This window comes from Acomys russatus, chromosome 13 (genome assembly GCF_903995435.1).
Source record: "Acomys russatus chromosome 13, mAcoRus1.1, whole genome shotgun sequence".
NCBI classification, from domain to species: domain Eukaryota; kingdom Metazoa; phylum Chordata; class Mammalia; order Rodentia; family Muridae; genus Acomys; species Acomys russatus.
The window spans coordinates 55,354,832-55,382,476 of record NC_067149.1 but is presented as its reverse complement, the minus strand read 5'-3'; the positions used below and the strand labels follow the sequence as shown (position 1 = coordinate 55,382,476).

At 42.3% G+C, this 27,645-nt stretch overlaps 1 protein-coding gene across 1 annotated transcript; it reads right to left on the bottom strand.

Moving 5' to 3' along the window:
* Positions 1-12,224: 12,224 nt before the first annotated feature.
* Positions 12,225-19,018, bottom strand: Tmem52b (transmembrane protein 52B). The gene is made up of 5 exons (XM_051154609.1): positions 18,912-19,018; positions 17,566-17,609; positions 15,026-15,064; positions 14,377-14,543; positions 12,225-12,536 (listed from the first exon to the last, which is right to left on the bottom strand). Exons 1-5 carry the CDS (start codon positions 18,963-18,965, stop codon positions 12,292-12,294), a joined length of 549 nt encoding a protein of 182 aa, XP_051010566.1. The 5' UTR covers positions 18,966-19,018; the 3' UTR covers positions 12,225-12,291.
* Positions 19,019-27,645: the final 8,627 nt, after the last annotated feature.

Below are 27,645 nucleotides of genomic sequence, written 5' to 3'. Positions count from 1 at the left end.
TGTGACATCACGACGCCCCGCCCCCGGCACGAAGGATCTGCCAAATGGGGGTGGACAGAAACATTGCTTATTTGTCCGTGTCTTCTTTATGCCTAAGCTTTTCCCAAATTACGCCAATAAAAAGAAACCTTTGTTAGTCTGATTTGTGTTGTTGTGAATTGATATCCAAGGTATTTTGTTAATCCAAAGAATGTTCTAACAAATGTCTCTTCTTCCCTCCCCTTCCTGTTGCTTGCTTGATGCCCAAAACAAACACACAGGAAGAAAATCCAGCTGTTTCCAGAGCAAAGGGTTTGGGAGTTGGCTGATGGAAAGACGCCAGGCAGTCACGAGCTCTGTAGCCCAGGCTGAAATGTCCTGTGCTTGTGTTTTGACCTTTGCCTGGCGCCCATGGCTGGCCTGGCTTCTCCGCCTCAGCCCTTCCGTCCCCCTCTGGCGTCCTTTTGTTTGTATCTGTACTAGAATTAGTACTGAGACAACATAAACAGAGCGTGACTCAGGGATTTGAAGAACATGAAGTCATCAAGGTTAGAATCAGCGATGAACACCGGACTTCATGCACGTTCAGAGCGAGATGATTCCACTCACTTTATCTGGTTCACCCAGAAGTGTGGTCCTAGGTTGTTGAAAATACAGAAGTCAAGCAATTTAGGTGTCTCTGGTTCCCCCAACAATACATTCCTGGGGGGCCAATATTACCTACAGAATAGCTGTCCTGATGAAAATGCCTCATGAGAACCAAAAGCTCTGGCTGGCATGCTGATGGAGGCAGTACAGAGAGTCCGCCCAGGCCCCCCTTTGACACACCAAAGACCACTGGGTCAGCCTACTGATCCTACTGGCACTGACTCCAGATCTATATCTTGGGAGCATCGAAAATGGTTGAGAGAGAGAGAGAGAGAGAGAGAGAGAGAGAGAGAGAGAGAGAGAGAGAGAGAGAGAGAGAGAGAGAGAGAGAGGTCAAGAATGTTTATGTTTTGCTGTGTGCAAATGGTACTGGGCAAGCTGCCCCAGTTGCCTGCCTGATTTTTTTTTTTCCGAACTCTCAGTGCCTTGGCCTTCAAAACCTCACAAAATAAAATGAACTAAATTTAACCGTCAAAACAAGAAAATTAAATGCGTAGCCCACTTTTCCTTTTCTCCTAGGAATCTTTGAATTATCCCAACATACAAAGACCAATGAGTTGATGCTCCACATTATTATGTTTATATTAACTATTTCAGGATTTATTTTCAAATTGAAAACAGTTTAATACCCAGTTACTTTTGACTCAAATACAATGAAGTCTTTCAGAAGAAAACTTTACAACCAGTTGAGACCGACCCGGGGATTAAAATGGTAATAGTGTTGTTCTCTGAATGACCTTCAGGCTTTTATAGATGTATGCAATATAAAAATGAAATGTTTAATCAACTCTGAGGGTTTTCTAAGTGTGAGTAGTTTACATTACAGTACAAAATGTCTCGGGAGCTGGAGAGATGGTTCAGTATTTAAGAGCACTCACTGCCTTTGCAGAGGGCCAGGGTTTGATTTCCAGCTGAGAACTGCCTGTAACTGCAGTTCCAGGGGATCTGATGCTCTCTCCCAGCCTCTCCTGTATACTGCGTACCATAGTGCACATACATACATGTAGGCAGAAGACTCACACAAATAAATCATTTAAAACACCATGCAAAATGTATGTATTTCCACAATTTTACTGTTTATTCTCGGAAGGCTCTCTAAAATGTTGTGCAGGGGTACATTTATAATAAACTTAAAATAAAATAAATAAATATAAAGCCTTCCATAAGAAGAACAATTCTATGTGGATCCAAGGTGGCTTTGTATTTGCCTGCTTCCCTTCACTCTCACTGGCAAGTGCATCCGTTTTATAGTTGTTGCATTCCTTCTGTGGTATTAGATCCAACTTCTCCGGGCTTCCAATATAGACTAATCCAGGCCTCCAGTGCTGGATGGGGACTGCATAGACAGCCAGGCTCGTGGGCTGAACAGCTGCCAGATTCTCAGCCTCCAGCGTGAGGTAACCACTGTTTGACTATCTACACTACATCCTGTTATCTAGTCTAATAAATCTCCTTTAAGTATAAAAAAATTACTTAGCATTCAATCAGATAAAAATTCCTTTCTTCAACTAGACCAAACACAGTATTAAAAAGATCACATTTTCTCATATAGCCACTCTAAAGGTTTCTTGTACTGTTCTGGCTTTTATGTTTATAAAGTTGAAACTTGTTTTTTATGCCTACTCAGTCATGTAGAAAATTTCAGACTAGTACAAGCAATATGCCTGCTGCTTCGATTGTTTTCTTTCTATTTGGAAGTAAACTGCCCCTCACCTCTGAACGTGAACATGTCAGTCACCACACCGCATCGTAAAAATTACCAGTACCCACACAATTAGGTAATGCTCTCCAAAGTATATGGACAGAGTTGTATGCCTCTCAAACACATTTCATTATTTTCCCCAGTCGGGCATTAGAACTTGAAACTGGATATAAAGTTAAGTTTTATTCCTTTCATTTATGACCATTTCTATTATCATATATAAGCCAATAAATAAAAGAATTAAAGTATTGATCTACATGTAACTAGACAGAAATTTTACTTGTGATGCTTAGACTTTTTAAAGGAAGGGTTTCTTTGTTTTTAGTTTTCAAGTAAATGTTTACCTAAAACAAATACTAAAGCTCTTCTCACCAAGACTGGTTGGTGCCTACGCCAGGAACCTTTCTTGCATCTAATGTTCCCTTCTAGGACACTGAGTTGAACTCTCTGCCTCTCATTGATGTGTCCAGCATCATGTGGTAACTGCTTCGTAGTTTTACACACAGTTCTGCTTAGATTCAGGACAGTATCTCAGGACAGGGTAGATGTCAGAAACTCATGGATGTGCCACCATTATTACCCACCCTCATCCCTCATGCTGTTCAGTCTTGTTTTCCTCCCTTGAGGGTGGAGCAAAGACAGACACAAGTGCCAAGATTAATGTATTAAAGCTGAGTTTTCAGTGTCCTAGCCCTTTACTTTATCCAACTGTTAGCCTGTAGTCTTTTGAAGAAAGTCCAATTCCTTAGAAAAAAGCTTAATTTTTCCATGGTGATGATAGTTTAGTTCTTTTCTCTTCCATAGATGCTTTTCAGATTATGCTCCACATAGCTGTCGCAATCAAGGCTCAGCATATGCTCACATGAACACTCAATTCACAGCTGATGACTCTGTCTTGGGAGGCTGTAAGACATCCTGAAATTTAGGAGGCAGGGCCCAAGGAAATGAGAGGTCTCTGTGTGGCCCTCATGACTTGATCATCTTCCCCAAACCTTACTTCTCAACACCACTATCTTGGTAAATGGCATCAGGGGGTGGGGGTGGGGGTGGGAGTGGGGTTCTTCTGCAAGTGGATTTGAAGGGACTAGAGCAAATAGCCAGTGTTCTTTTAGTCTCAGACAGACACCAGGTAAAAGAGACCAACCCGTCAGTTAGACAGGGGGGGTGGGGGGTGGGAGGGGAAAGAGAGAGAGAGAGAGAGAGAGAGAGAGAGAGAGAGAGAGAGAGAATCCTTAAGGCATTCAGGGTTCTGGATTTAGGTAGCACCTGCTACTGGAGAAGCTGTCCTTCACAGGCCCAGACATCTCTAGCCATATTAAAAGCTTCAGGCAGAGCAGACTTGCCCTCTTTGAAGGCTTGGATACCCCAGGTGGCAGCACCCTCTGCCTTAATATTCCCGGAGACCACCTCAGCAATGAGAATACACTGGAAACAGCCTGCCAGAAAGGAAGTTATTCTAAGAATCTCTCAGTCTATCAGACTGTTGAAACAACTGGCCCCCAAAATGGAAATTTCCCCAGGAATCACATGCTGGGAGGAAGAAAATGCACCAGCTGGAGGAGGAATTTTTAAGGGTGACAGATTTCAAATAGTTCCAGTATCTTGTTTCATGACCTTCCGGCATGAGACTGAAATCCAGATGTTGATGTTGGTGTGGGGGGCCATACCTCAACTGGAACTCAGTAGATGGATATATTTTGGCTCTCTATGTAAACTTTGATCTCCCTTCAGGACCCTGAACACCAACTTGAGGGGTTCGCTGGAGCTCTTTGTCCCCCTTTCCCAACATGGCCACATTGAATAAACCTCCGTTCTCTGCTTTCCACTGTTGAGTCGGCTATTTGTATTGGCTGTTGAGAATGGGTTGCTGGATGACAAAATGGCATCCAGGAAGGAACATAGACACACTTTCGGGTGCCAGCCACCCACTATGAGCTGACCCAAAGTAGAGAAGAGGCATGGACATTCCCATGGGCTGCTGGAATAATTTCCTCCAGGGATGTTTTCCTCTTCTCATTTCATTATGGGGGGCTTTTACCTCCACTTGGTGAACTGAGAAGCAACTTTTTCTTGAAAATCTGACAGTTGGTAAGTCTCCTCTTGATCAGTAAGTGCACTTCAAGCTTTGCTATGTTTGCCTTTGGACTCTTTTGAGCAATTTGGGGTTCTTATGAACCATTTGGGGAGTTACCAGGTAGTGATTGGCTTTGACTTTAGGTGTTCTGTTGAAATGTACCACAGTGTTGTAAATCAGAAGCACAGTGACAATGCCTGAGGCAGCTGCCTTTCCCCTTTCACAGAGAAAGACAGGCATTGTACTGAGACTCTGTGAGTCTCCTCTCTAAGAGACATTGCCACATTGATGTTAGGATCACACTTCCTGCTCCACAACCCCTTCCTTGCTTCCTGTATGGGAATTAGAGGATTTAGCCAAGGGCATATCCTATGAAATCTCCCTGACTCCCCCAGAAAGTCATAAGTACCATCTCCATGTTGGCCCCATGGGCTCTCATTTCTCTTTTCCCAGAGCCCACCACTCTTCTGTTGCCTCTCTGTCTGTGGTACTGTCTTCTGATGAGCATTGTTTCTTGTTCCCTAATAGTCTGCCTTAGGCGTCTCTTGAATCCCACCTGGCCCTATGCAAAAACTAACAAACTACCAGGTATTACACAAAAAGTGAAAAACAGCTTGGAAGGTTATTTAAAGGATCTACAGGGAGATTAAAATATTTTTAAAAGTACTGTTAGTAACCTTGAGAAACAAACAGAACCCAAAGAAACAGAAAATACTGCCTCCAGAAAATAAAAATAATTTATTGTAACTACAGAAAATTAGGGGAAATTTTATCTGACAAACATAAACGTATAAGCAGGGGAAAAGCCAGAAGAGTTAGAAGAAAGGTAAGGAAAGAGCCCACAAAGTTAGCAGTAGGAGAGTGAGTAAGGGTGACAAAGAACCTCCTCAAAGGTCTGACAAGGATGAAAGGTCTCAGAAAGAGCCAAGAGGACAATAGACTCAGAGTTCATCTAAATCCACCCATGACTTTAAAATCTAAGCCAACCTAGTCTTTCAATGTGGAGGTAAGTCAGGACACTGGTGACATGGAGGCCATCCAAGCATTTCCTTCTCATGCACACACTTTCAGGAAACAGTCCCAGTATACAGAATACAGAGAAGAAAGGAAAAGACATGGGATAAAGGAAGCAGAACTTAGAACGATGAAGGGAGGGGAGGGGAATCTACAAAATAATACAAGTGACTGTACAACTGACTAATATTATGGATGTAGTAATACTCAGGCAGTTCTGTAGTGTGGATTTTCGTTATGTTCCTGTGGCAGTGGGATGCAGGCATACTCAATGTGTCATTCAGTCATCAAGAAAGACACTGGAGCCCAGAATGATGAAGTAGTTATCCCAACACTGGGACAGAAATGAAAGGACAGGGACAGAACTTTAACCATCACGATCTTTTTCCTGCTCTCCACTATATTGATCTGATCAAAATTATTTGTCTCTTGATAAAATGTGTCTCCTTCCAGTCGTACCCACAATTTATCTATTTTTTTGTATATATTGCTGCCTGAAGGAGAGAACAGTTCAACTTTACCATTTATGCAATCATCATGGTTAGTGCCACAGAGAGCGGGCCAGTAGTCAAGTGTAGGAAGACACATCCCTCCACCCCCAGGTAGAGATACTTGGTATGTACATTGAAACTCCTGAGAAGTCTAGCTTCTTGGAGCACCAGAGCCATTAGTCAGGAAGAAGGACCACGTGAGTACTCTAGCCTGAATACCCAGAAACCGAAATGGAGCTAAGAGCCTTTAATTTGCTCTGCCAGATCTCAGAACATTGAACATTCGTTGTATAAGCTACAGCAGTGGTGCTGAGTGGCCCAGCAGCCCAGTGGCCATGCCCCTTCTGTATCCCCTCCCTGTGTTCCCCTTGTCATAAGAAACACATCCAAAAATGTAATACCATCCCCTCTCCTTTTTCACATACTTCCAGAGGCTGTTGTCCAATGCAGGACAAAGCCCAAACTGCTTATCACATTTAATATCTTTATAAAAAATAACCCCAACTTCTTTTTCAGGATTCATTCCAGGTATGTCTCTCAGATACTCTATTATTTTCTTTAATTCAAATTTTCTTTCTGTTGTTTATTTATTATCATTATTAGTTTGTTTAGTCTTTACTTGTCACAGAAACTGTCCTTCTGTTGGTCATTTGTTGTTTAAAATTTTATTATTTCTGTTCTTGAAATTTGGCTACTCATTTCCTGGTACGGTTTTCAAACATTAAGATTGTGAGGAATCCAGGGGTGGGAAGGTGAAATTCTGGGTTATTCAAGGTGTGTGTGCCAATGGAAGAAGGATGGCGGCCAACATTACTCAGAGCAAGTCAAATATTTTCCAGAGTTAACACCTGATGCTTCGGGAACAACCCATAAATCAATGAAGTTATTTTCCCACTCTGCTTGCTCAAGGTCAGATTTTCCATTCTCGTCTCTTTATTCCCTTTTATCGGATGCATTTTAACCAAAGAATGGAAAAGCAAAACTTGTGAGTTCCAGACTTTGCTAAACCGTGTGTTAAACTTTGACCTACAACTGTCATATCCACAAGGCTGACCTTCTGCTAAGGACCTTGGAGCCACATGAATAGGAGAAGAATATTCAGTACAGTTGCTAGCCTAGGGCTGGACCAGAGGCAGACCACAGCAGAATGTCCTGTGCTTCTGTTTGCTCCCCTTCCATGGAGAGCTGCTCACCACAGCCCTATTTACCTCATACTCTCAGCTGCCCACAAAGCAGTCTGTGAATGAGTTTCAAGACCTCCACACACGTAAATATAAACCTCCTCACAGGAATAAGCTATTTTAAACAGACACTGTGTACTCCCTTTGACAATGACGCTGTTGATGTGATGTACCCCCAAGAAATTGGAAATTTCCACAGAACCTCATGATGGGAAAGGAAAAGGCTAAGGAAGCCTAGGGCCAGCCAGAAGAAGATCTGGACTGCCACAAAGGAAAGACAGGGTTCAATGATGATGGTTAGACCCCCCATTGCTTAGCCACGCATACCTCTGGCCATCTATTTAGACTGACATTCAGGTTAGGACCTGGAAGGAGGATTCGGGGTGGAAAGAAAAGAACCTGCTTGTCCCTCTTCCAATGTGTTCACATGAACACATATCCCCTCTTTGCTCTTCCCTATTACATGTTTGTTTAATTGGCCTATGAAGGACACAATCACAGCCTAGGCTGTTATAGTCTTCAGGGCATGGCTTCTCAACTACTGATGATTCCAGTACCATGAAGAGGAGAAGGAGGAGTCTTGGGCTGTCAGGATGACTTTGTCTTAGTGTTCCGACACGGATACTCTTTCACACTCAAGCATCACACTAGACTCAGTTCTGACTGTTGGCAGGAGTTGTAGTTTTAACCGATATGAACTGAAGAAAAAGTGTAGTCATCTAATATACTCCAGAGTAAGCAGTAGAAGATGTTTGGTAAAGCTGCAATGTGCTTGTGTAGGCTGAGAAAGAAAAGCTGGCGGATCCCCCACTGAGTCAAATTAGAGGGGAGACACTGAGAACAATCAGCCTACCTCTTTGTTTCCCAACTCATTTCAACTTGGGCACAGCTAAGAATGCTGATGAAAAAGAGAGATAATTACCACCATTTTGCACACATACACCATAGTCTTTCATTCTCTCTCTCTCTCTCTCTCTCTCTCTCTCTCTCTCTCTCTCTCTCAATTTCTCTCTCTCTTTTTTTTTAATCTAGGATTTTATGCTGCTCCATAGAATGAAAATCCCCTTTCCTTTGCATGTCACCTAAGGACTCAAATGTTCAGTACAGCTCCTTTCTAAAACACTCATCATATCACAGAACTCCCTGCCAATTAGAGTTTAAGCAGTTCCTCATTGTCTTTGAGTTCAATGTCTAAATCAAGTTGCTTAGCACTATGCCTAACTATATGTCACTTTTCTTCTCCAATTCCATGCTTCCCTTTTTTCTTTCACAGCAATGTAGTTATATACACAGTAATGCATTTATATACACCCTACATGGAAGAAGCTAAAAAGGAAACAAAAGCAAAAAAGAAAGAAGACAGAGAGGATGAGAAATCACCTTATTTATACTATGCATAAAAACATGGCTGAGCACCATGGGACATGCCTTCAATTCCAGCACATATAAGGCAGAAGTCAGCAGTTCTATGTGAGTCCAAGACCAACCTGGTTTGGGTGAGACTTTCTCAAAATGAGCAAACAAACAAAGCCTCTTAACTTGGGTTTCAAATGTATATCCTCCTGTCTACATCTCAAGAATCCAGAAGGATGTGCTTGCTGTATTGAGTCTTTCCTCTCAGTTGCAAGGAACACTGGCTTGTTGGATTAGTTCATTTTAGTTTTCCTTGTTATTTATTGGGGTTGTGGTGGATTAAGTTTTGTATGTACTTTACCAGCTAATGCTTTTTGTATATTAAAGAGTCCTGGGGAAAGCATATGTCTGCAAATGCTGCTTGACTGATTAGAAAGTCATGATGTGGAGAATCTAGAATGTTGTAGAACCAGAGCCTGAGTACAATTTATCTAGTGTTAGATTGAGCTCCCAAATTATCATCATCTGCCTCCCCCACCCCAGGTGGATCTAACGTCTTGTCATTAACAGATAAAGCCAGGCCTAACATCTTGCCATCAGGTTAAAAAGCTTTTTAAAATGTATTAATTTAACAAACCATAGTTCCATCAATCAAAGGACTACACATGTTCTCCCACACACACATTTCTTTATCCAACTCATCAGCCTGTTGGGATCATCCTGTCACTGGTGCGGTGCTCAAATCCCTGAATTTCTCTCTATTCCGAACTTTGTCATCTTGGGGCCAGTTTTAGTTTACATTCTTCCTTTTAAAGATTTGATGATTTTTTTTGGTAGACTTTTATGGTTGGTTTTAGGTGCCAGTTTGACTAGACTGAGATGCCTAGGCCTGTGTCTAAGTGGCAGTGTGATTCCTCAAAGGTCTGACAAGAGGGACAATGGAAGCAGACCTACTCTGTGTGTGGGCGGTGCATCCCACTGGGCTGGGGGTCTGGATGAAAACAAATCCAGAAAGGCCGCAGAATGAACAGGCCCTCCCTTTCCTGAGTGTCTACATGTGGCCACCATCACCTGTTGGTGTTAAGCTTCAGCATCTTAAGCCTTTCAACATGGCACCTTTTTGTGTCCAGACGTTCAGGAAAGTCTCATCATAGTCACCAAAGACCTGAAGAAAACTGTAAACCTCCAATTTCCTTAAAGATATAAAATAACATAGTATAAGCCAGGCATGGTAGCACAGGTGTGTCATCCCGACTATTTGAGAGGATGAAGCAGGAAGAGCATATAGTTAAGGCCTGCCTAACCTACAAAGTAAATTTAAGGTAAACCTGGTCAACTTTGTGTGACTATTTCTCAAAAAAAAAAAAAAAAAAAAAAAGATTCAAACTCTCTGTCTTACACATATTTCTCCTCTGGCTGGGTCTTTGCTGTTCTTGGCATGGTACCCCTTAAGTGATAGTTCTCACCACTAGTCACTGGTCGTAGGAGAAAGTAACTGACTTTAATGTGAATGAACAGACAAAGTTAGTTTTGGGGAGCTGTGGAATAGAAAAGTTATATGATGACTTTTGTTCCTTCTCCTAACCAGGGCAAGAGCCTGCCTAGAATTAGTAGATTGACGGTGGGGTGTGGGGTAAGAAGAGAGAAAGTGATTTGAGCATGTACCAAAAGGAAGACAGCAGTTACCATAGTATATTTGGAATTAGTGTTAGATGGACCAAGAGATATTGAAGGCTGTGACTCTGCCTTTGCTGAGGGGAGCTGTGAGATCTTTCTCCAGCATCATTCAGCAGTGTAGGTATTGGGACAAAGTCACCTAATTTCACTAAATCAAGACTTAAGGTTTAAAAAATGGGTATGAAGCCATTTTAAAAAGGATTAAGAACTTGAAAACAATAATGAAAGTGTCTGAGGTGGTTAACATGTCTTGGTTTAAGCAAAAAGAGAAGCTGCAGGAATTTTAATACCCAGCACCCTCTTGTTCAAGTCTGTATCATCTTGAACAATGAAAAGCCAATGACACTGAATGGAGCACAGCGGCAGACCTCTGAAATCCTAGCACTTAATGCTTGCTCTTAAGAGCTGGAGTTAGGGAGGAAGTTGGCAGTTCAAAGCAAGGCTTGGCTGCATAGAAACTGGGGACTACCCTAATCTATATGTTAAAGCACCATCTCAGAAGAAAAGAGGAATAAATGAAAGGAAAGAAAGTGAAGAATATTTTGCGGAATGCCTAATGACTGGGTGGCTTTCTGGGGGTGGTGAAGTAAAGCCACAGTAGTTGATGTTAAAAAGTCACACAGGTCAACAGCACTCTGGCTGGTGATTCAGGAGTTCTCACCACTAGCAGGTTAGGCTCATTACAATACACTTCCCTCAGGGCTTCAGTGAACATTGCAAGAATGTATTTAATGAGGCACAGCACTAATCAGCACCCCTCCCCCATCTGATTATCTCCCCAGAGCGCCCCAGCTAGGCACATTCAAAACAACCAGTTTTCTCAATTACTCAAATGTTCGGAAGAATCATTAGATTATTTTTAGCTGTTTATCTCAATCAAGATATTTTTATTGATAAATAAAGGCACTTTAGGCGTGGCTTTACAGTGACAAGGACAAACCAGAACACAATTCTCAGTGGAATCACTGCAGGACACTGAAGAGCAGATGAAAACAGAAGGAATGCCTACAATACTTTACAAGTTGTGCCTTGTGTGTTTGTGTTCTTTGATGTGCGTATGAGAAGAGCCTTCTTCCAAGATTTGAATAACTTTCAAGATTTGAGGTTTTTTTTTCAAGGTGCATCTCACTTCCTTGATGGTAATGACAGTAGTTTGGAAGGTAGTGCTTGATCAGGACAGGCTGGCACTTACTTTATAGGGTGCTACCCTCAAAAGACCCAGCCTTGGAGTAGCCCTGAGAACTGCAAAGGTGCAGATGAGCGCAAGGGAGTGAATGTATTTTCAACTATAGTTCCACTAGGTGGCAGCATCCATCAGATGAGTCACTCTAGACTTTACATGCTGAAAACAGGAACTTAAGAAGCAAAGCAATGCTTTTTTCTTAGAGTCTAAAAAGAGCGTGTACATGTGTGCCTGGTGTGTGTGTGTGTGTGTGTGTGTGTGTGTGTGTGTGTGTGTGTGTGTGTGTGTGTGTGTGTGTGTGTGTGTGCTCATGCGCGTGCACATGTGTATGTGTGCATGTGCAGGACAAAGCATTGAAGAGTTGGTAGACCATTACTACACTCTATACAATGTATCGTATTTGTGAGTAGGACCAAAGTGATAGAAAGGTTTTAACTGACACAGCTCTATTATAGTCTCTTCACTCATATCAGCACTCGTAGCCCTGCAATCTGCAAGTCCGGGGGGGATTACATGGCCATCATTGCTCAGCATAGTGATGGTTGTTTCCTCGATGCATGTGTTTTGGTGCACTGATGTCAATGGCTGTGCTTGTGATCTGTTTCCCTTCAAGGTTACCATAGTCAAGCAAAAGGAAGAGCAATTTGAAGTATCATGGGGTTAAAGGAACATTATGTGCATGCCATAGTCGAAGGAATTTAAAACACCTTAATGTTCCCCTGTTTTGGTAGTGATCACTATAGCTAGAGGTGAGATGCAAACTTTTAACTGTGAATAAGGAGCGAGAGTTCAATTAGAGATTGTGTATCAGGAAAGGCAGGTTGTTGTGGATGAAGAGTGAGAACTCTAACCCTTCTTGTTGACAGAACGATGTCTAGATGGCATCCTGAGCCTTTCTGTGTGGTATGAAATAAAACATTTCATGTCTCTGGGGACCGTTCCAGACTCTGAGGATGCCTTGGTTATTCGGAATACCATCAGCATCCCCATCAGTGTGGTGAGGCTTCTATCTGAGGAGTCTCCTTCCCTCTAGGAGGCAGTTGCTTTTCCTCTGGGACTGAGGGTAAGTCGGGAGCTTTCTGCCCACACCTTGCCACTGTGAAGCGGCTCATGCGGAGAGCCTCATCATAGCCTGGAAGTGTGTCCACAGAGGAGGGCAGCTGGCCCAGGGAGCTGTGTGCGTGAGCCACTGCCAGGATTCTCCGCGCAGCAGGACCAAACATGGACTGCAGAGCTGTAAAGGAAGACGAAATTGGTGGAGAGGTGATGAAGTCCAAAGATGACGTCCTCAAACATGAGGGATTTGTATCTTACTTAACTCCATCTCTTGCCTTTCACTCCTGTCCAAACTCATAGCCACAAACTTTGACACAGTTTACAAAAACCCTGCAAAGATTATTTATGACTGCGCACTGCCAGGAGAACCTGCCTTCCCCACTGTCGAATAAATTGAGTTGCATTTCCACAGTTCATCCCCCTTTTCAGGTTTTTTTTTTTTTTTTTCCTATTTTGCTGTGCTAGGAATCAAGCCCAAAGCCTCACACAAGCTAGTCAAGCACTGTTTTGCTGAGTTCCACCCTAGAGCCCCCTTTCAGTTTTAGACCCCTACTAGCCTCCCAATACTACTAACCCCTTTCAAATACTTATTTCTGACTTATTTGTCGTTTGTCAGTCACAGATGTTGCTCTTCTTTGCTGTAAGTGCCACTGTAACTCATCACCTGTCATTCTACCTTGATTTTGTGCCTCAATTTAAGAAAAGCATAATTTCACAAAGAACAGAGGGAGATGTTGTCCTTGCTGGGCTGCTTTGTCTGGCCTCTGTGGGAGAGGATGCACTTAGTCCTTCTGGGACTTGATGTGCCAGGGTGGGTTGGTACCCATGGGGAGTTTCCTCTTCCCTGAGAAGAAGGGAAGGAGGGCACGGTGGAGGGGGTGAGGGTGGGACTGGGTGGAGAAGAGGGAGGTGGCTTCGATCAGGCTGTCAAGTGATTAAATAAATTAATGGGGGAAAATAATAGAGGGAGAGCTGGGCATGGTGGAACGTGTCTTTAATCTTAGCACTCAGGAAATGGAGGCATGTGATTCTCTGAGTTCAAAGCCAGCCTGGCCTACATGGCCTGTATGGGGACAGCCAGTACTACATAGTGACCCTGACTCAAATAAATAAATAGAAGATAGGTAGGTAAATAGTTATATAGATGATAGATGGATAGATAGAGAGATATATAGATGATACATAGTAGATATAGTAAAAAATAAATAGGTAAATAAATAGAATAGAACAGAGGATGGTAAAGAAAAATGTCCTGCTATAATCATCTACGAGATGTTGAGGCTATAATTTAGCATGCCAAGGGTTGAAGAATAACAAATTGAAAATGTAATCCACCGATTTCTTTAGATATATAAAATAATATAGTGTAATCTAGGCCTGGTAGTGCAGGTCTATAATCCCAGCCATTTTAGAGGCCTGCCTGACCAATGGAGTAAATTTACGGCTAACCTGCAAAACCTGCTAACTTGGCAAAACAATTTCTTGAAACAAAAACCATTACAAGTCTAGAAGATCTCAGCAGTAGCATAATTGTCCATCTTGTGTGCCATCCTGGGTTCCAGACCCAACATCACTGAAAAAAATTTAAGAAAAACAAAAAGAATGTAGCTAGGTATGGTGGTGGTGCCTTTAATTCCAGCACTCCTGCGGAGAAAGAGGGAAGCAGAAGAATAAGGGACCAGCCTGGGCTACATGAGACCCTGCTTTGGAAAAAAGGAAAGAAGGGAGAAAGGAAGGAAAGAGGGAAGGAAGGAAGGAGGGAAGGAGGAAGAAAGAAAGGAAGGAAGGAAGAAATGAAGGAAATCATGTAAGCTTTTGCTCAGTATTTTTCTTTGTTTATACATTTATCATCAGCCCTAAACTTGAGAATACAGGGATCAGTGACAGCCCAGGTTAAAATTACATTGAGTTCCCCAACACTCAGTGCAGGTTGGCAGGTGGCCCTACACACCCAAATCTTTTAGATTGTATTTAAACCTGAAGCCTCCATCTTGGTGTTCTAAGTTGAGTGCACTCACATGTGATGGTACTCTGGAGAGTGCTGTCGTGGTCAAAAGCAATGACGGTCACTTCATAGGGTGGTGGGACCCCATCATCTCCGTTTTCAGGATGGCTCAGACAGCAGCGGAGGCACACTGAAGTCAAGCCACACAGGAGCAGCAGTGCACCAACTACCACCAGCAACCTGCAAGAGCCCACCCAACAAGTCTGTGCTCTGGCCAACTGGTTTCCCGGCTGTGACATAACTACCCCTTACCCTCCCATCATGATCACTGTTCAGCTTTTAGAGAACACTAATAAACTTCAATTGCATTTTCGTTTTGCATATATCAGTCATTAATTTTCCAGCAAAACGATGTCAGTGATGAGAGCAAACAACACTGAAAGTAATTTGGAGGGCTGGCTCTTACTTCACCGTGCAGAAGTATTTCTTAAGTACATGCCGGGGAAAGGCCCTATAATCTTTTTGATGTTGGCTGAAGAGACTGCACTGAAACAGAGAACTATGGAGTATTGTCACACAGGTTAGAGATGAACTAAGGAAACCTTACTTTGAAATGCAGCTGTGTTTTCTATTCACACTAATAACTGGCATATGAAAAACTTAAAAAGTGGTGCATGAGTGAAATGAAGTCTCTTTGAGGGTGTTATATAACTCAAACTTACCATATATACCAGAGATGTACCCAGTCGGTGGTTAGGCAACTATGGAGAAAGATGAGCATTAAAAATCAACAGCGTGAGTGGCAATTATTATGCTGCTATATTTAACACTATGTTATAATCAAAAACATTGTCTCACTATGTAGATCAATCTGGCCCACCTGCCTCTCTGCCTCCCCAGTGCTGGGACAAAGGCAAGCACTATTATGCTTAGCTAAAACTTACTTTAAAAAAACCCAATGTAACAAGCTGAATAGTTCTATAACACAGGTGGCATTGCTGTGTAAAGCATTTTAATAGTCAAAAACCGCATTAAAAAGAGTGGCCCTGAAAAGAATTAAGAGTAGGAGAAGCAGCTAGGAAAGAAGAAGAGGAGAAGAGAAACAACTACAATGGATTTTGTTTGAAAAACTCCACAATGAAACCTAATTCTTTCCAAGTTGATAAAAAAAAAAAAAAAAAAGAAAAGAAAAGAAAAGAAAAAAGAAAGAAAGAAAGGAAAGGAAAGGAAAAGGAAATGACCCCATGACTATTGTGAGCTGCTTTGATAGAGATGGTTAAGAATTAGCAGAAAGACTCAAGTGGTATATACTCACTTATGTCTGGATACTAGCCCAAGGGGCATGTCCCATGAAAGTCTTCACTTACCAGGAAAGTGGGACAGAGGGGAGGACATCCTACTGGGACTCTAGGTGAGAGAAGTATGGGAGAGTGGGGAAATAGAAGGACCCAGAGGGTCTTAGAAACCTAGAAGAAGAACATTATGAAGGGTGGATCTGGGCCCAGGGGTTCTGCCCAAGCTATAACACCATCCAAAGACAGTACATGCAGTAAACTTCGAACCCTTATCCATATCTACCCAATGGACAGAACAGTCTCCACAGTTGAGTGGAGAGTGGGGACTGACTTTCACATGAACTCTGGTGCCCCATATTTAACCATGTCCCCTTGATGGGGAGGCCCAGTGGCACTCAGAGGAAAGATAGCAGGCTACCAAGAAGAGACTTGATACCATATGAGCATATACAGGGGGAGGAGGTCCCCCTCAGTCACAGTCATAGGGGAGGGGAATAGGGTGAAAGCCGGAGGCAGGGAGGAATGGGAGGATGCAAGGGATGGATACCAATTGAGATGTAATATGAATAAATTAATAAAAAAAGAAAAAAGAATTAGGCATGCAGGTGGGCTAGGTGGCTCACAACTACAATCCCAACACTTGGGGAGGCAGAGACAGGCAGATCTCTGTGAGTTCGAGACCAGCCTGGTCTACAAAAAGTGAGCTCAGGACAGCTACACAGAGAAACTCTGGCTGAAGAAACAAACAAACAAATAAATAAAGAAGAACTAGGCTTACAAATGTATAAAGAGTGGCTTTGAAAACAGACACGAACGTTAAACTGGTATATCTTTAAAGACACACGCATTTCATGGTTTTAGCTCTCCCGTGTAGTCCTCCTTGTGAAGCTTGCTTTCCCCCTTTCTCCCTTTCTGTCTAGTCTCATGTGAGGTCAATAAAATGTACACATCAGGAAAGTTTCAGTTAAAGGCTTGAAAGAAGTCATGTTTGTAATGTGTATTTCACAAGTCCTTGCCACATCCTCCGCCTAAGAAGGGCCACACATTCACATCTAAGCTCAGAACTACTGGGCACATCCACTAAGAGCAAACAGGAAGGGGGCAAAGGGAGAGGCCAGCTTCACAAGGAGGACTGTGTGGAAGAGACTAAAAGAGCGAGTCAGAGGTGGAAAGAAGAAATGCATGTGTCTCTAGAGACATACCAGCTTTTCATTATAATAAATAAATAAATAAATAAATAAATAAATAGACTTTCTACTTAATTTATACTCCCACCTATTTTTGCGTTCCATCTTTGGTCACACTTTCATAGAAAATGCAGTTGTCTTTTCCCGGGAACAATGTATCATCTTATTCAAAGCCTTTCACTTCTATGTTAGATTCCAAATGGTGACAGACATCTCAATCCCCAATCTCACCTAGCCAGTATCAAATATACATATGCCAAGTAATTAAGGTGATCCTAACTACTTAATTCTCCTTACATCTGGCAGAGTTGGTTTCAGGAAAATGATTCTATGGCAGAGTGTGTGTTTTCCTTCGGCATGAACCGGATTGTTGTCTGTCCTTACTTGAAACTAGAAAGTGCTTTAGATTTGAAGTGGGGGTGCTTCTGTGGGAATCGCCCAAATAGATAAGCCAATGACTGGCTCTTGAACCCAGTCTGCCCTGATGAATCACTGGAAAGCACAGCTAAGGAAGCCTGTTGCAAATCTCTCTGACTACACATAATTAAACTAATTGTGCTGCGTTGATGGGGAGACTGGCTTGCAAAAAAAAATTTAAAAAAGTGCTTCCTGCAGTGTTATTCTGAGTACTTAAGATGACACACATGTCTATGGTGGTAGGTGGTGCCCATTTAAGTAGAAAAGGAAGTCGGGGCTATCTGCTGACATTTTAGCCTATGTTGGGGTGATGATGCTTTGTCTGTCTCTCCTTCTTCCCGGCTTGAACTCTCAGATACGTACTGTTCAGTGTTGGCACAGTTCTCTTCACATCTGGCCCCAGGAAGCTGTGGGAAGGAAACAATTTCAGCCATGGAAACAGTCGCATCTGCACTGTTCGGCAGCATCACAACTGGCTTTCACAGCTACACTTGGTCAGACCTACTTGCAAAGATGAGGACAAAGACACTGGGTTGGTCTGTGATGTTGATCATTCTTTTGACTGATGACTAGGTCTTGTGAGGCAGACGCTTCTGGAAGATCAGGGATCTTATTTGTGGTTTTGGTAGTGACTAAACATCACTACCTTTGAGAATGATAGGCACTCCCCTGTATCAGTTTGTGAGCCTAGAAATCTCCTGACTCGACCCCTGGGATGTTGTGGTTGTCTCTGTTTCTTGTCCCTACCCAGTTGAGAATTGAAGTCAAGTCACTACGCTGTTCTTTTTCAGCCTTACTCACCACACAAGAAGAGCAATGGAGGGACATGACGTTCTAAAGAAAGAAGGGAAAAGAAGAGAAGGAAAAGAGGAAGTCAAGAGAACAAATAAGAAAAATGTATACTGGGTGTGGTGGGACATACCTGTAATCCCAGCACTTGGGGAGGCAGAGGAAGTTTGATCTCTGTGAGTTCAAGGCCAGCCTGGTTTACAAAGCAAGTCCAGGACAGCTAGGCTACACAGAGAACCCCCCCTCTCTCCAGAGAGACAGAGACAGAGAGACAGACACACAGAGAGACAGAGAGAGAAGAGGAGAGGAGAGAAAAGAAGAGAAGGGAAAAGAAAAGAAAAATCTTCTTTCATATATTGTTAATTTTTGTAGGAAGTAAAGTAGACAACCAGCTCCCAGCACAGGAATGTGATACAGTCTAGTTTCTGCAATTTCTGCAATTTCTTTCCTAGCTTTGTGAACTTGGCCCTGGTGTTTGTCCAGAATGCCTCAGTCTGCTGACCCTTTTCTCAGCTAATGCATGACTCACAGGCTTCTCTTTCACAGAGGGGTGAAATAAAGTGTTTAGAGAGTCCTTTGGTGCTAGAGAGATGCCTCAATGGGTAAATACTAGCCCCCTTGTTAAAGCAAGGTGTAACAAACAGCATGTAACATCTCTGATTGTCCTAAATTCTGTGGCTCTTTCCACCGTTCCACAGGCATCATTCAGTCACACACACACACACACACACACACACACACACACACACACACACACACACACACACACCCCTCTGTGAGACGCCCCTGCACTCTTTCCTCACTACCTTCTAGGTTCCACATCTGTTTTGTTTACTCCATCTATTCCCTCCCAGAGTCAATATAGCTAAAAGAAATTATCAACAGAAAGATTCTCCTCACCTTTTCATGGTTGAACTTACCTGCATGAAATACACCAGGCCAGAGGCCACTGCCGCTTGGACCCGGGTGGCCATTAAGCTGATCGCCTGGCCCAGGGAGTCACACCGGGTGCATCTGCTGTGTATTTCCAATGCTCGTTGCCATGTGGAAAGCCGTGGTCCAGAATTCCTAAGGAGAACTTTTTTTTCTCTCAGCAGTAAATCAATCACCCCCTCCCCTAATTTATTCCCTTTGGCTTTATATAGTAGGGTTTATGTTTCCTTTCCCCTCTCTGTTTCCTTCTCTTTCTCTATTTCTCTTCACATGGGCTCCACATTTGCTCCCGCTTCCTTTCCTTTCTGCTATCAAACTTTCCCCGTGTACATAATCTTTCTCTTTCTGCTCCCAACAGAGAGGCGTTCAAGAAGAATGCATTCGTCCTCTGAATTAGAGTTTTCCAGTCTATAATGAGAGTCTTGCACTTGAAATGGGTCAAAGGCCGATTGCAAGTGACCAGATGGATTCCTGTGTTCATCAGGAAACTGGTTACACTCTTGGCTCCAGGGTGACCGCTCAAGTCTGAAAGTCACTCCACCAATCTCTCTCCACCCCCATCTCCGTGTGATTGGCATCCTCCCTCCTGCTCCTTGGAACCTTCCCCTCACTATGTTGATAATCAACCCTGCTAGATCTGGACCATTTATTGCAGCCACTGGGCAGGACTGCAGGATTCCAAGTGACCTACAGAGCCATCCCCTCTTTACAGTAGGACATAAGTTTTGAAAACTACAAGTTCCAGGTGCTACCAATGGTGTCAGGCTCCGATCTACTTCAGTGTCACTTAGACACACGGGCATAGTTTTAAAAACTGGTTTCCAAGATAACCCCTCTGTTTCTCTGTCTCTCTCTCAGTCCCCACCGCTCTCAACCACGCACTGGGCGTACAACCGTGCTTCTGTCTACTCAGGAGGCTGAGGCAGGAGGATCATTTGGATCTAGTTCAGAAGCAAAACTACCCTAGGAAACAGCAAGACTGTCATCTTAAAAAACATATTATCAACAATGAAATAAAACTTAAAGTCACATTTTTTAAAAAGCACACCACACAGAAAGGATATAAAATGACTATAAGGAAAAACATTGTGTGGAACCAATGAGTACCATACAAATGACTGACATTTAAGCAGGATTCCTTTACCCAGCGCAAAGTAGTAAGTAAGAACATTCAGTTTAGTTTACAGTGACACGTCCATTTCGCAAGATTGAACAAAAACAGATTTCAGCTGCTTTCTAATTGATGAGGAAAGGCGGTGGGGGCAGGCCTGGTGAGGGGAGGCTGTGGCGGTGGGTTTCTGATGAGAGGAGGCTTAGGGGTGGCCTCCACCATACTCAAGCCCCCCACCCCCACCCTGCACACCATGTGATCACACTGTGACAATGTGTTGTGGCAATGAAGAATATAAACAATTTCCTTTTTTTTTTGCTAAGGAAATCAAACAGTATGAGAACTCTCTGGTACAATGTTGCCCTTTCCAGGCCTATGTATTTCTTTTTAATAGCATAGACTCTTGAATGAAAAGTGTTTTTCAGATTTCAATAGAACTGCCCGGCATGGTGGCGCACCCATTTAATCCCCGCACTCGGGAGGCAGAGGCAGGTGAATCGCTGTGAGTTCAAGGCCAGCCTGGCCTACAAAGGGAGTCCAGGACAGCCAAGGCTACACAGAGAAACCCTGTCTCAAAACAAACAAATAAATAAACAAACAGATTTCAATAGAAAATGCAGTGAGACAGAAGGTATTTTTGTAGGACCAAAGAGTAGGACTTTAGTTACAGCCTTTTTGCTAGGCCTGGTCCTTGCTGCTCTTTCTTTTATGGTGGGAGCATAAGAAATGACCACTGAACTTGCATCAGCTGTTGTTTCATAGAGAAAGGAAAATCGGGGCCAAGGAAGCATCTTCTGTGGAATATTTCTCTTTAAACACCATGTAATGGAAAACCTCATGAATGCCACCCTTTTCCTTTTCTTGTAGGAAAGCCAGTAAACCGCCCTAGCTAAGAATATAGCTCAAGGGCTTGGGGCAATGACTCGTTTGACCCCCATTAGGTGTGGGATCTTGGGCAAGGCATTCCGTCTCTCTGCCAACTTAGGTTGATTTGATATGAAAAGCAGTTTGGTTCTCAGCACCCACATGGTGGCTCGTGAACTGTACCTTCAGTTCCAGGGGGATCTGACACTCTCTTCTGTCTTCCTCAGGCACCAGGCCAGTGGGTGGTAAGCAATATATACACAAAGCGAAATGCTCATACAAGTAAACTAAAAAATAATAATAATAATAATAATAATCTTCATGATGCATACTACAGTTCTCATGGCAAGTATTTGATGCTAGTTAAGATGCTTTTAATTCAGCTACATCTTACACGTAATGGTTCCTTCCGATACGCCAGGTCATAAATGTCCACTCTGCCTGTTCTGTTTGTCTTTCTGCTAGAGCCCTCTAGATTGCAATATGCCTTTCTAAGACTCTTTTTTCTTGAACAGTTCCCATGGCTAGCCAGGCCATTACTTTTCCTACCCTCACCAGCCTTCACCTGCATGAACAGGTTTCCCAATCACTCTAGCTTCCCCGCCCCCCCCCCATGGTGAGTTCTGGCCACATGATTGCAATCATCTTTCTTGCCCCCAAGCTTCAAAACAGGCCTGAACAAAACAGGCTTCTGTTAATGACTGCCTTGTTGTTTTTCTTTTTCAGAATCATTGCTACCATTTCTCTTTTGTCCCCTAAGGAGATCAATCTTCATTTATTTATTCTAATGTGTCAATGTCCTCTGATGGGTTCCACCACAGCCTTTAAGTAGGAAATGATGGTAGAGGACAGATCATTCATAGGAGAAAGCTGAAGGTTTTCGTGGTATAAGGACAGAAGGGCACTGAGCTGGGGAAGTTGGGATATTCTCATTACCAGCCTACATAACCCCATTCCATTAAAGTTTGTGAATCATTAGCTTACACTCAGGTTGTGAAGGACGCACACATACACTGACCTCTTCGCCTATGCTTCAGGGAATTGTTATACAACCATCCTAACAAGTGTAGCCAAAGGATTGCTAACTTGTGGTTCCTTTGATTAGGTCTCCTCTTGACCTTAGCTGTCAGGTAGCACCCCCAGGACTATTGGGACTCTGAGCCACCAACATCCAATTGTACATGGCTGAGCAGTGGGTTGAGCTATGACCACGGCTTCAAGAAGAGAGAAGGTTGCAGAATTCATTTTCATTCTAAAACTCCTGGGTGCTTCACTAGGAAGTTTCTGCGTTTTAAGAGCCAAGATCATAGCATAGATATTTAGACATTGAAAATACCTAACAGGATTAAATAAGGTTTTTTTCCTTCCTTGAGAAAGGGTTTCCTGTCTGACCTCGAACTGTTTATGTAGGTAAAAGTGACTTTGACTTCTGGTCTTGCCTTACCTTCCAGTGCTGGGATTACAAGCATGTGCCACAACTTCCGCTTTGTGTAGTGTTGTTGATCAGAGCTTTGTACTAAACTCAGGAAAGGTAAACAAGACAAAAGCATTCAGTTTATAAAGGGTTATATGGCTTATATTCCATGGAGCTCATTCTACGTATCGTATGAACAATAGTTTAGGGCAACACAAGTATGGAGGAAGCTTAGCTGGATCCATTGCTTGGGATTCTACAAGGCTGGGATCAAAGTGTCTCCATAGTAACATTCTTGCTGGAAGGCTGTCTGAGCAGAGAACACACTTGTAATCTCTCCTAGGCAGAATGTGTTTCTCAGTGATTGTGGGATTAACAGAATCATATTTCTTTAAATCTTTTAATTAAAATATAATTACATAATTTACTCCTTTTCTTTCCTATTCCAACCTTCCTTATGTACCCACTTCTACTCTCTCTCAAATATATGTCCTCTTTCTCTTTAATTGTTCTACAAGCATATATACTATATGCATATAATCTACTATAAGCATATAAACTATACATATATACACACACATATATATGTATAGTTTATCAAAGGATGTATGCCTTATATTCCATGTAGCTCATTCTACAAATTGTGTGAGCAACAGTTTAGGGCAACACAAGTATGTGAAGCTTAGCTGGATCCATTGCTTGGGATTCTGCAAGGCTAATACACACACACACACACACACACACACACACACACACACACACACAGACAGACACACACAGACACACACACAGAGACCCTGCTAAGTTCATTTAGTGTTACTTATAAGTACATGGTTTCAGGACTGACCACATGATACTGGATAACTGATGAGGGCCTCATCCCTGAAGATTATTTCTACCTCTCTCAGCATTAACATCACTCATGATACCTTAAAAATACAGTGTATAAACTAGACCTGAACAAGGACAACACTGAAAGACACACTAACATGGAAACGGGAAGTCTGACAGTCCCTATTCCTAGACAAACTAACAAATGCTTCTTTAAGTCTTTATGATGAGCACAGAGATAGACATGGAAGAGGGAGGCTTTAGCAACTACTCATGTGCCTGCAATAATTCCTTGTGTATGAGATCATGTGTGCTGTGACCTTTCTACATTTTAAGTTATAGCTCTGAAAGCAGATGTTCAAAGACAAGCAATTCTACTGAGGCATGAAACCAGGAGCATCCTGAATTCCTTTAAGTCTGTACAGTTTCCTGGAAACATTTCTGTAGATGTTTAAGAGCATGAGAAAAGTCCAGGTGTGGTGGTGCTGTGTCATCTTTAGTCACAGAACTTGGAAGACAGAGACAAGAAGATCTCTATGAGTTTTAGTCAACCTGGTCTACCTAGTGAGCTGCAAGCCAGGACTACCCAGTGAGACCCTGCCTCAAAAGAAAAACAAAGCAAACAGACAAGCAAAAAAATCCAAACAAACAAACAACAATAATAAAAACAAGCCAACCATAAACTCATATGAACAGATGAAAAGATAAATAAAGTGTGTTCTACACAAAGAAAAGGAATTCTAAGCTATTCTGTAATATGGAGGAAACTTGAAGACATGATGCTCAGTAAAATAAGTCTGGTGAGGTAGAGGTAGGTGGATTGCTCTGAGTTCAAGTCCGGCCTGCTCTACAAAGTGACAGCCAAGACAGCCAAGGCTACAAAGAGAAACCTAGTCTCTAAATAAGTAAACAAATAAATAAAGGAATAAATACATCAAACATAAAATGAAAACTGGTGAATGCTTCCACTTACATGAAATATGCTGTCTCAGAGAGTGACTATTCACTGAGGCTCGTGTGTTGAAGGGCTGCTTGCTGGCTTCTACCCATTGTTAGGAGAGCGTGGAGCCAACGAGAGGTCTTGGAAACAGGTTGGTGAGTGAGATTGCTTCCTTCTCTACTGAAATGAACTGAGCATCTTTCTGTGCTGATGTTCTGTCCCACTAAGAGTGAAAGAGCAGTGGAGAGAGCTGACCGTAGTTTGATGAGATCTCTGAAACCATGAGCCAACAAAAATCTTTTCTCTTGAACAATGATTACCTCAGATATTTTGTTAAGGACTTAGAAATCTGACAAAAAGTGCAGTAACAAAATTCATAAAAACAGAAAAGATGTGGTTGACTTCCAGAAGAAACAGGAAGTGGTCAGTAGAATTTACAGAAAGTGCTCAGTAGTGTTCTTTAGAGAAGCAGAATTGAGAGAAAGTGTAGGTATAAAGACAGAAGTTTCTTAGGAGATATTGTCTCATGTGACTATAGTGGCTGACTAGTCTATGTTTGTAGCACTACCCAGCAGACTGAGGAGCCTGAAGAGACAAGTGGGGGAACAATTCCAGTGTAAAAGCCACTATGAAGACCAGAGGGAGAAGGTTCTGAAGTGGAGGAGGAGAGTTGCTTCTATTCTTTTTGCCTTCAGATTTTGAATCTTACCCCGAATATAAATAGACATCTTTACTGATTACTCTGCTTATCTGTTGTGTGATGTTTCACGGCAAGATATGAACAAAATTTATTCACCCCAGATAGGGCACAAGGACAGAAAAAAGAATCACTTCCACCCAAGTCTAGGTGGGTAAACCAATGGTTTACTGGGGTCACTTGCAGGAACATGAGTAATTTTAAGGCAGCTTTATCACTAAAAATCCCAACCCAGGATAGGTGTAGATTTGTGAAACTAACCTTGAAGCTCTTTGCTCACCTCGAAGGCAGCCTCCTCTGAAGAGTCTCCCTATAATATTTAAGTTGTTGATTGTGTTTATGACATTGCAAAGGGGGTGGAGGTCTTACAGATTTTATAACACCACGAAGCTACGGTATCTTATGAGATTCCCCATCTCATCCATAAAGAAATGTTTTTTAATTCAGAGGAAATAGCTGCATAACATAACCTCCATCCCCAAACACTCTGCCTAGGCACCCAAGTGATCCGGGTAAGTCAGGGAATAGAATGAACCATCACAGGAGTTGTCAGTGAGAGTGTTTTCACCTAGAAAAGATGGGACCATTGTGGAGGTGGCTCGTGGTGACAGCTACATAACAATGTGAAAGTACTTAAAGCCACATCAAGCAGCACACTTAAAATAGCTAAAACATAAGTCACTGTGCAGTTTATTTTTTGTGATTATTAATAATGTCTGAGGTAAGCGAGTCTGTAGAAATTGCCCTTACCATTATAGTGTGATTTCAGTATTTATGAATTCATCTTCATGAGAAATTTTCTGAGATTCTACTGAATCTAGGTGAAAGTAAAAGTGAAAAGATCACTTTGGAAATTGAATTTATCCAATGAGGATTCCATTTTTTTCTCTCTCTCTCTCTCTCACTCCTCGTCTAAGAAACAACAGTAGGGAGTAAGTAGGTAAGAAGGAGAATTGGTTTTTTAAAATGCTTTAAAAAAATTTTTTTATTAATTTATTCTTGTTACATCTCAATGGTTATCCCATCCCTTGTATCCTCCCATTCCCCCCCCCCCATTTTCCCATTATTCCCCTCCCCTATGACTGTTCCTGAGGGGGATTACCTCCCCCTGTATGTGCTCATAGGGTATCAAGTCTCTTCTTGGCAACCTGCTGTCCTTCCTCTGAGTGCCACCAGGTCTCCCCATCCAGGGCACATGGTCAAATATGAGGCCCCAGATGCTGGTCGTTGATAAGATTGTGTTGGCTCTGCGTTTGGGCTGTTTTATGAACTGTGTGATAGACAAAAACTTTAAATAGCAGATAAGTTGTTTTTATCTTGTGCTAGATATCCTATATAAGAAGAGAGAAAACAAAAAACAAGAGGTCATGGAAGAGGGATATGGAATCCTATACACACTGTCAATATTGGTGGGTTTGCCTGTGTAACTTCCTGGATACTTTACCCATTCTTCTTTTATCTGGCCCCTTTGTGTCTCCACTTTTTCTCTCAGTGCTTTAAAACAAAATTCAGCTATCATAGAGTCTTATCCACACAAACTTCAGAAAACATGTCTAGTGGGTAGGGAATTCCTTATACAAAAGCATAAGCAAGGCCTGGGCCTAAGTTAGGCTCCTCAGAGCTCATATAAAACCCATCTGGTAACGCACCTGTCTGTAATCTCAGGACTCTTACTGTGAGCTGGAGGGCAGAGATAGGAAGGAATCTGAAATCTGGCAGATCAGCATGGATCAGCAAACAAAAGAGCTTTACTTAAACAGTGGAAGACCAGGGCCCATCAACACGTGGGTTGTCCTCTGACTTCCATATGCCCCTGTGTTTTATATGCATACAAGCAAACATGCATGGACATGTGCGTGCACACGTGCACACACACATGTTAAAAAGTATAAATAATTTCAAAGATACATATCTTTTCATGATAGAAAAACAGGTGAATATTTTATCTATGGACATTTTTAGGTATAAAAAGCCCAGGAAGCATGGGTCAGAATAAAACATTCTTTTCTGGTCATCGTAACTATCCTGGATATTATAATTAATATGAGCTTTAACTATATTTCTTAGTTTTATGTTTCAAGTAAAAAACATTTTTTTTTTACTATATCTCTTAAGCTCCTTTTAAAACATTACCTGCCCCATGTTCTGGATTTAAAAGATCATGTTACTGCACCTGGCTATTAAAACATTACCAGATATACATTATACACAAACTACAGACATATACATAGATTCAATATAAGTATTTCCCTAAGATGACAGACCCAGGAAAAAATCCAAGACTTTCTCATCTATTTCTAATGGTCTCATGCCGCTGTTTAAAGTAACTGTATGCAGGGCTGCCCCTACTGAGTTCAGTACCCAGGTCAGCATAGCTAGAAGTGAGAATCTTACATGACTTATGTTACATTTCTAATTGCCAATTAAGACGATTAAAAGTAAAATGTACTACTTATAAAAAGACACCATATAGCGACAATCTGCCTTGGTGAATCAGCAAACAGATAAACATGGACAACCAAGCAAATCATCTTGTGCAGAAACATTCCTTTCTATGAACATAGCTTGAAGTCTGTGCTTCTTTGAGTTTCAAGCCCTTATCTGGTCCATCTACAGGGTCTTGCCTATAACTGTTATGGACCGTGCGCTTTTCCCTACTGTCTGCTTCTTGCTGAGAAGTCATGAAACACGACTGGAGTTACCACCGTCTCCACCCACGACTGGAGCCAACCTAAGAATTGGTGTTAGCCAACTTTCCAATATGAAGCAAAGCTCCCTTTCCTCCTGCGGCGATTGAGTCATCCTCGGCTAGATAAGAGCGGCTATTTAAACTGCCTCAGAGGCTCGCTCACTGGCAGTCGGTT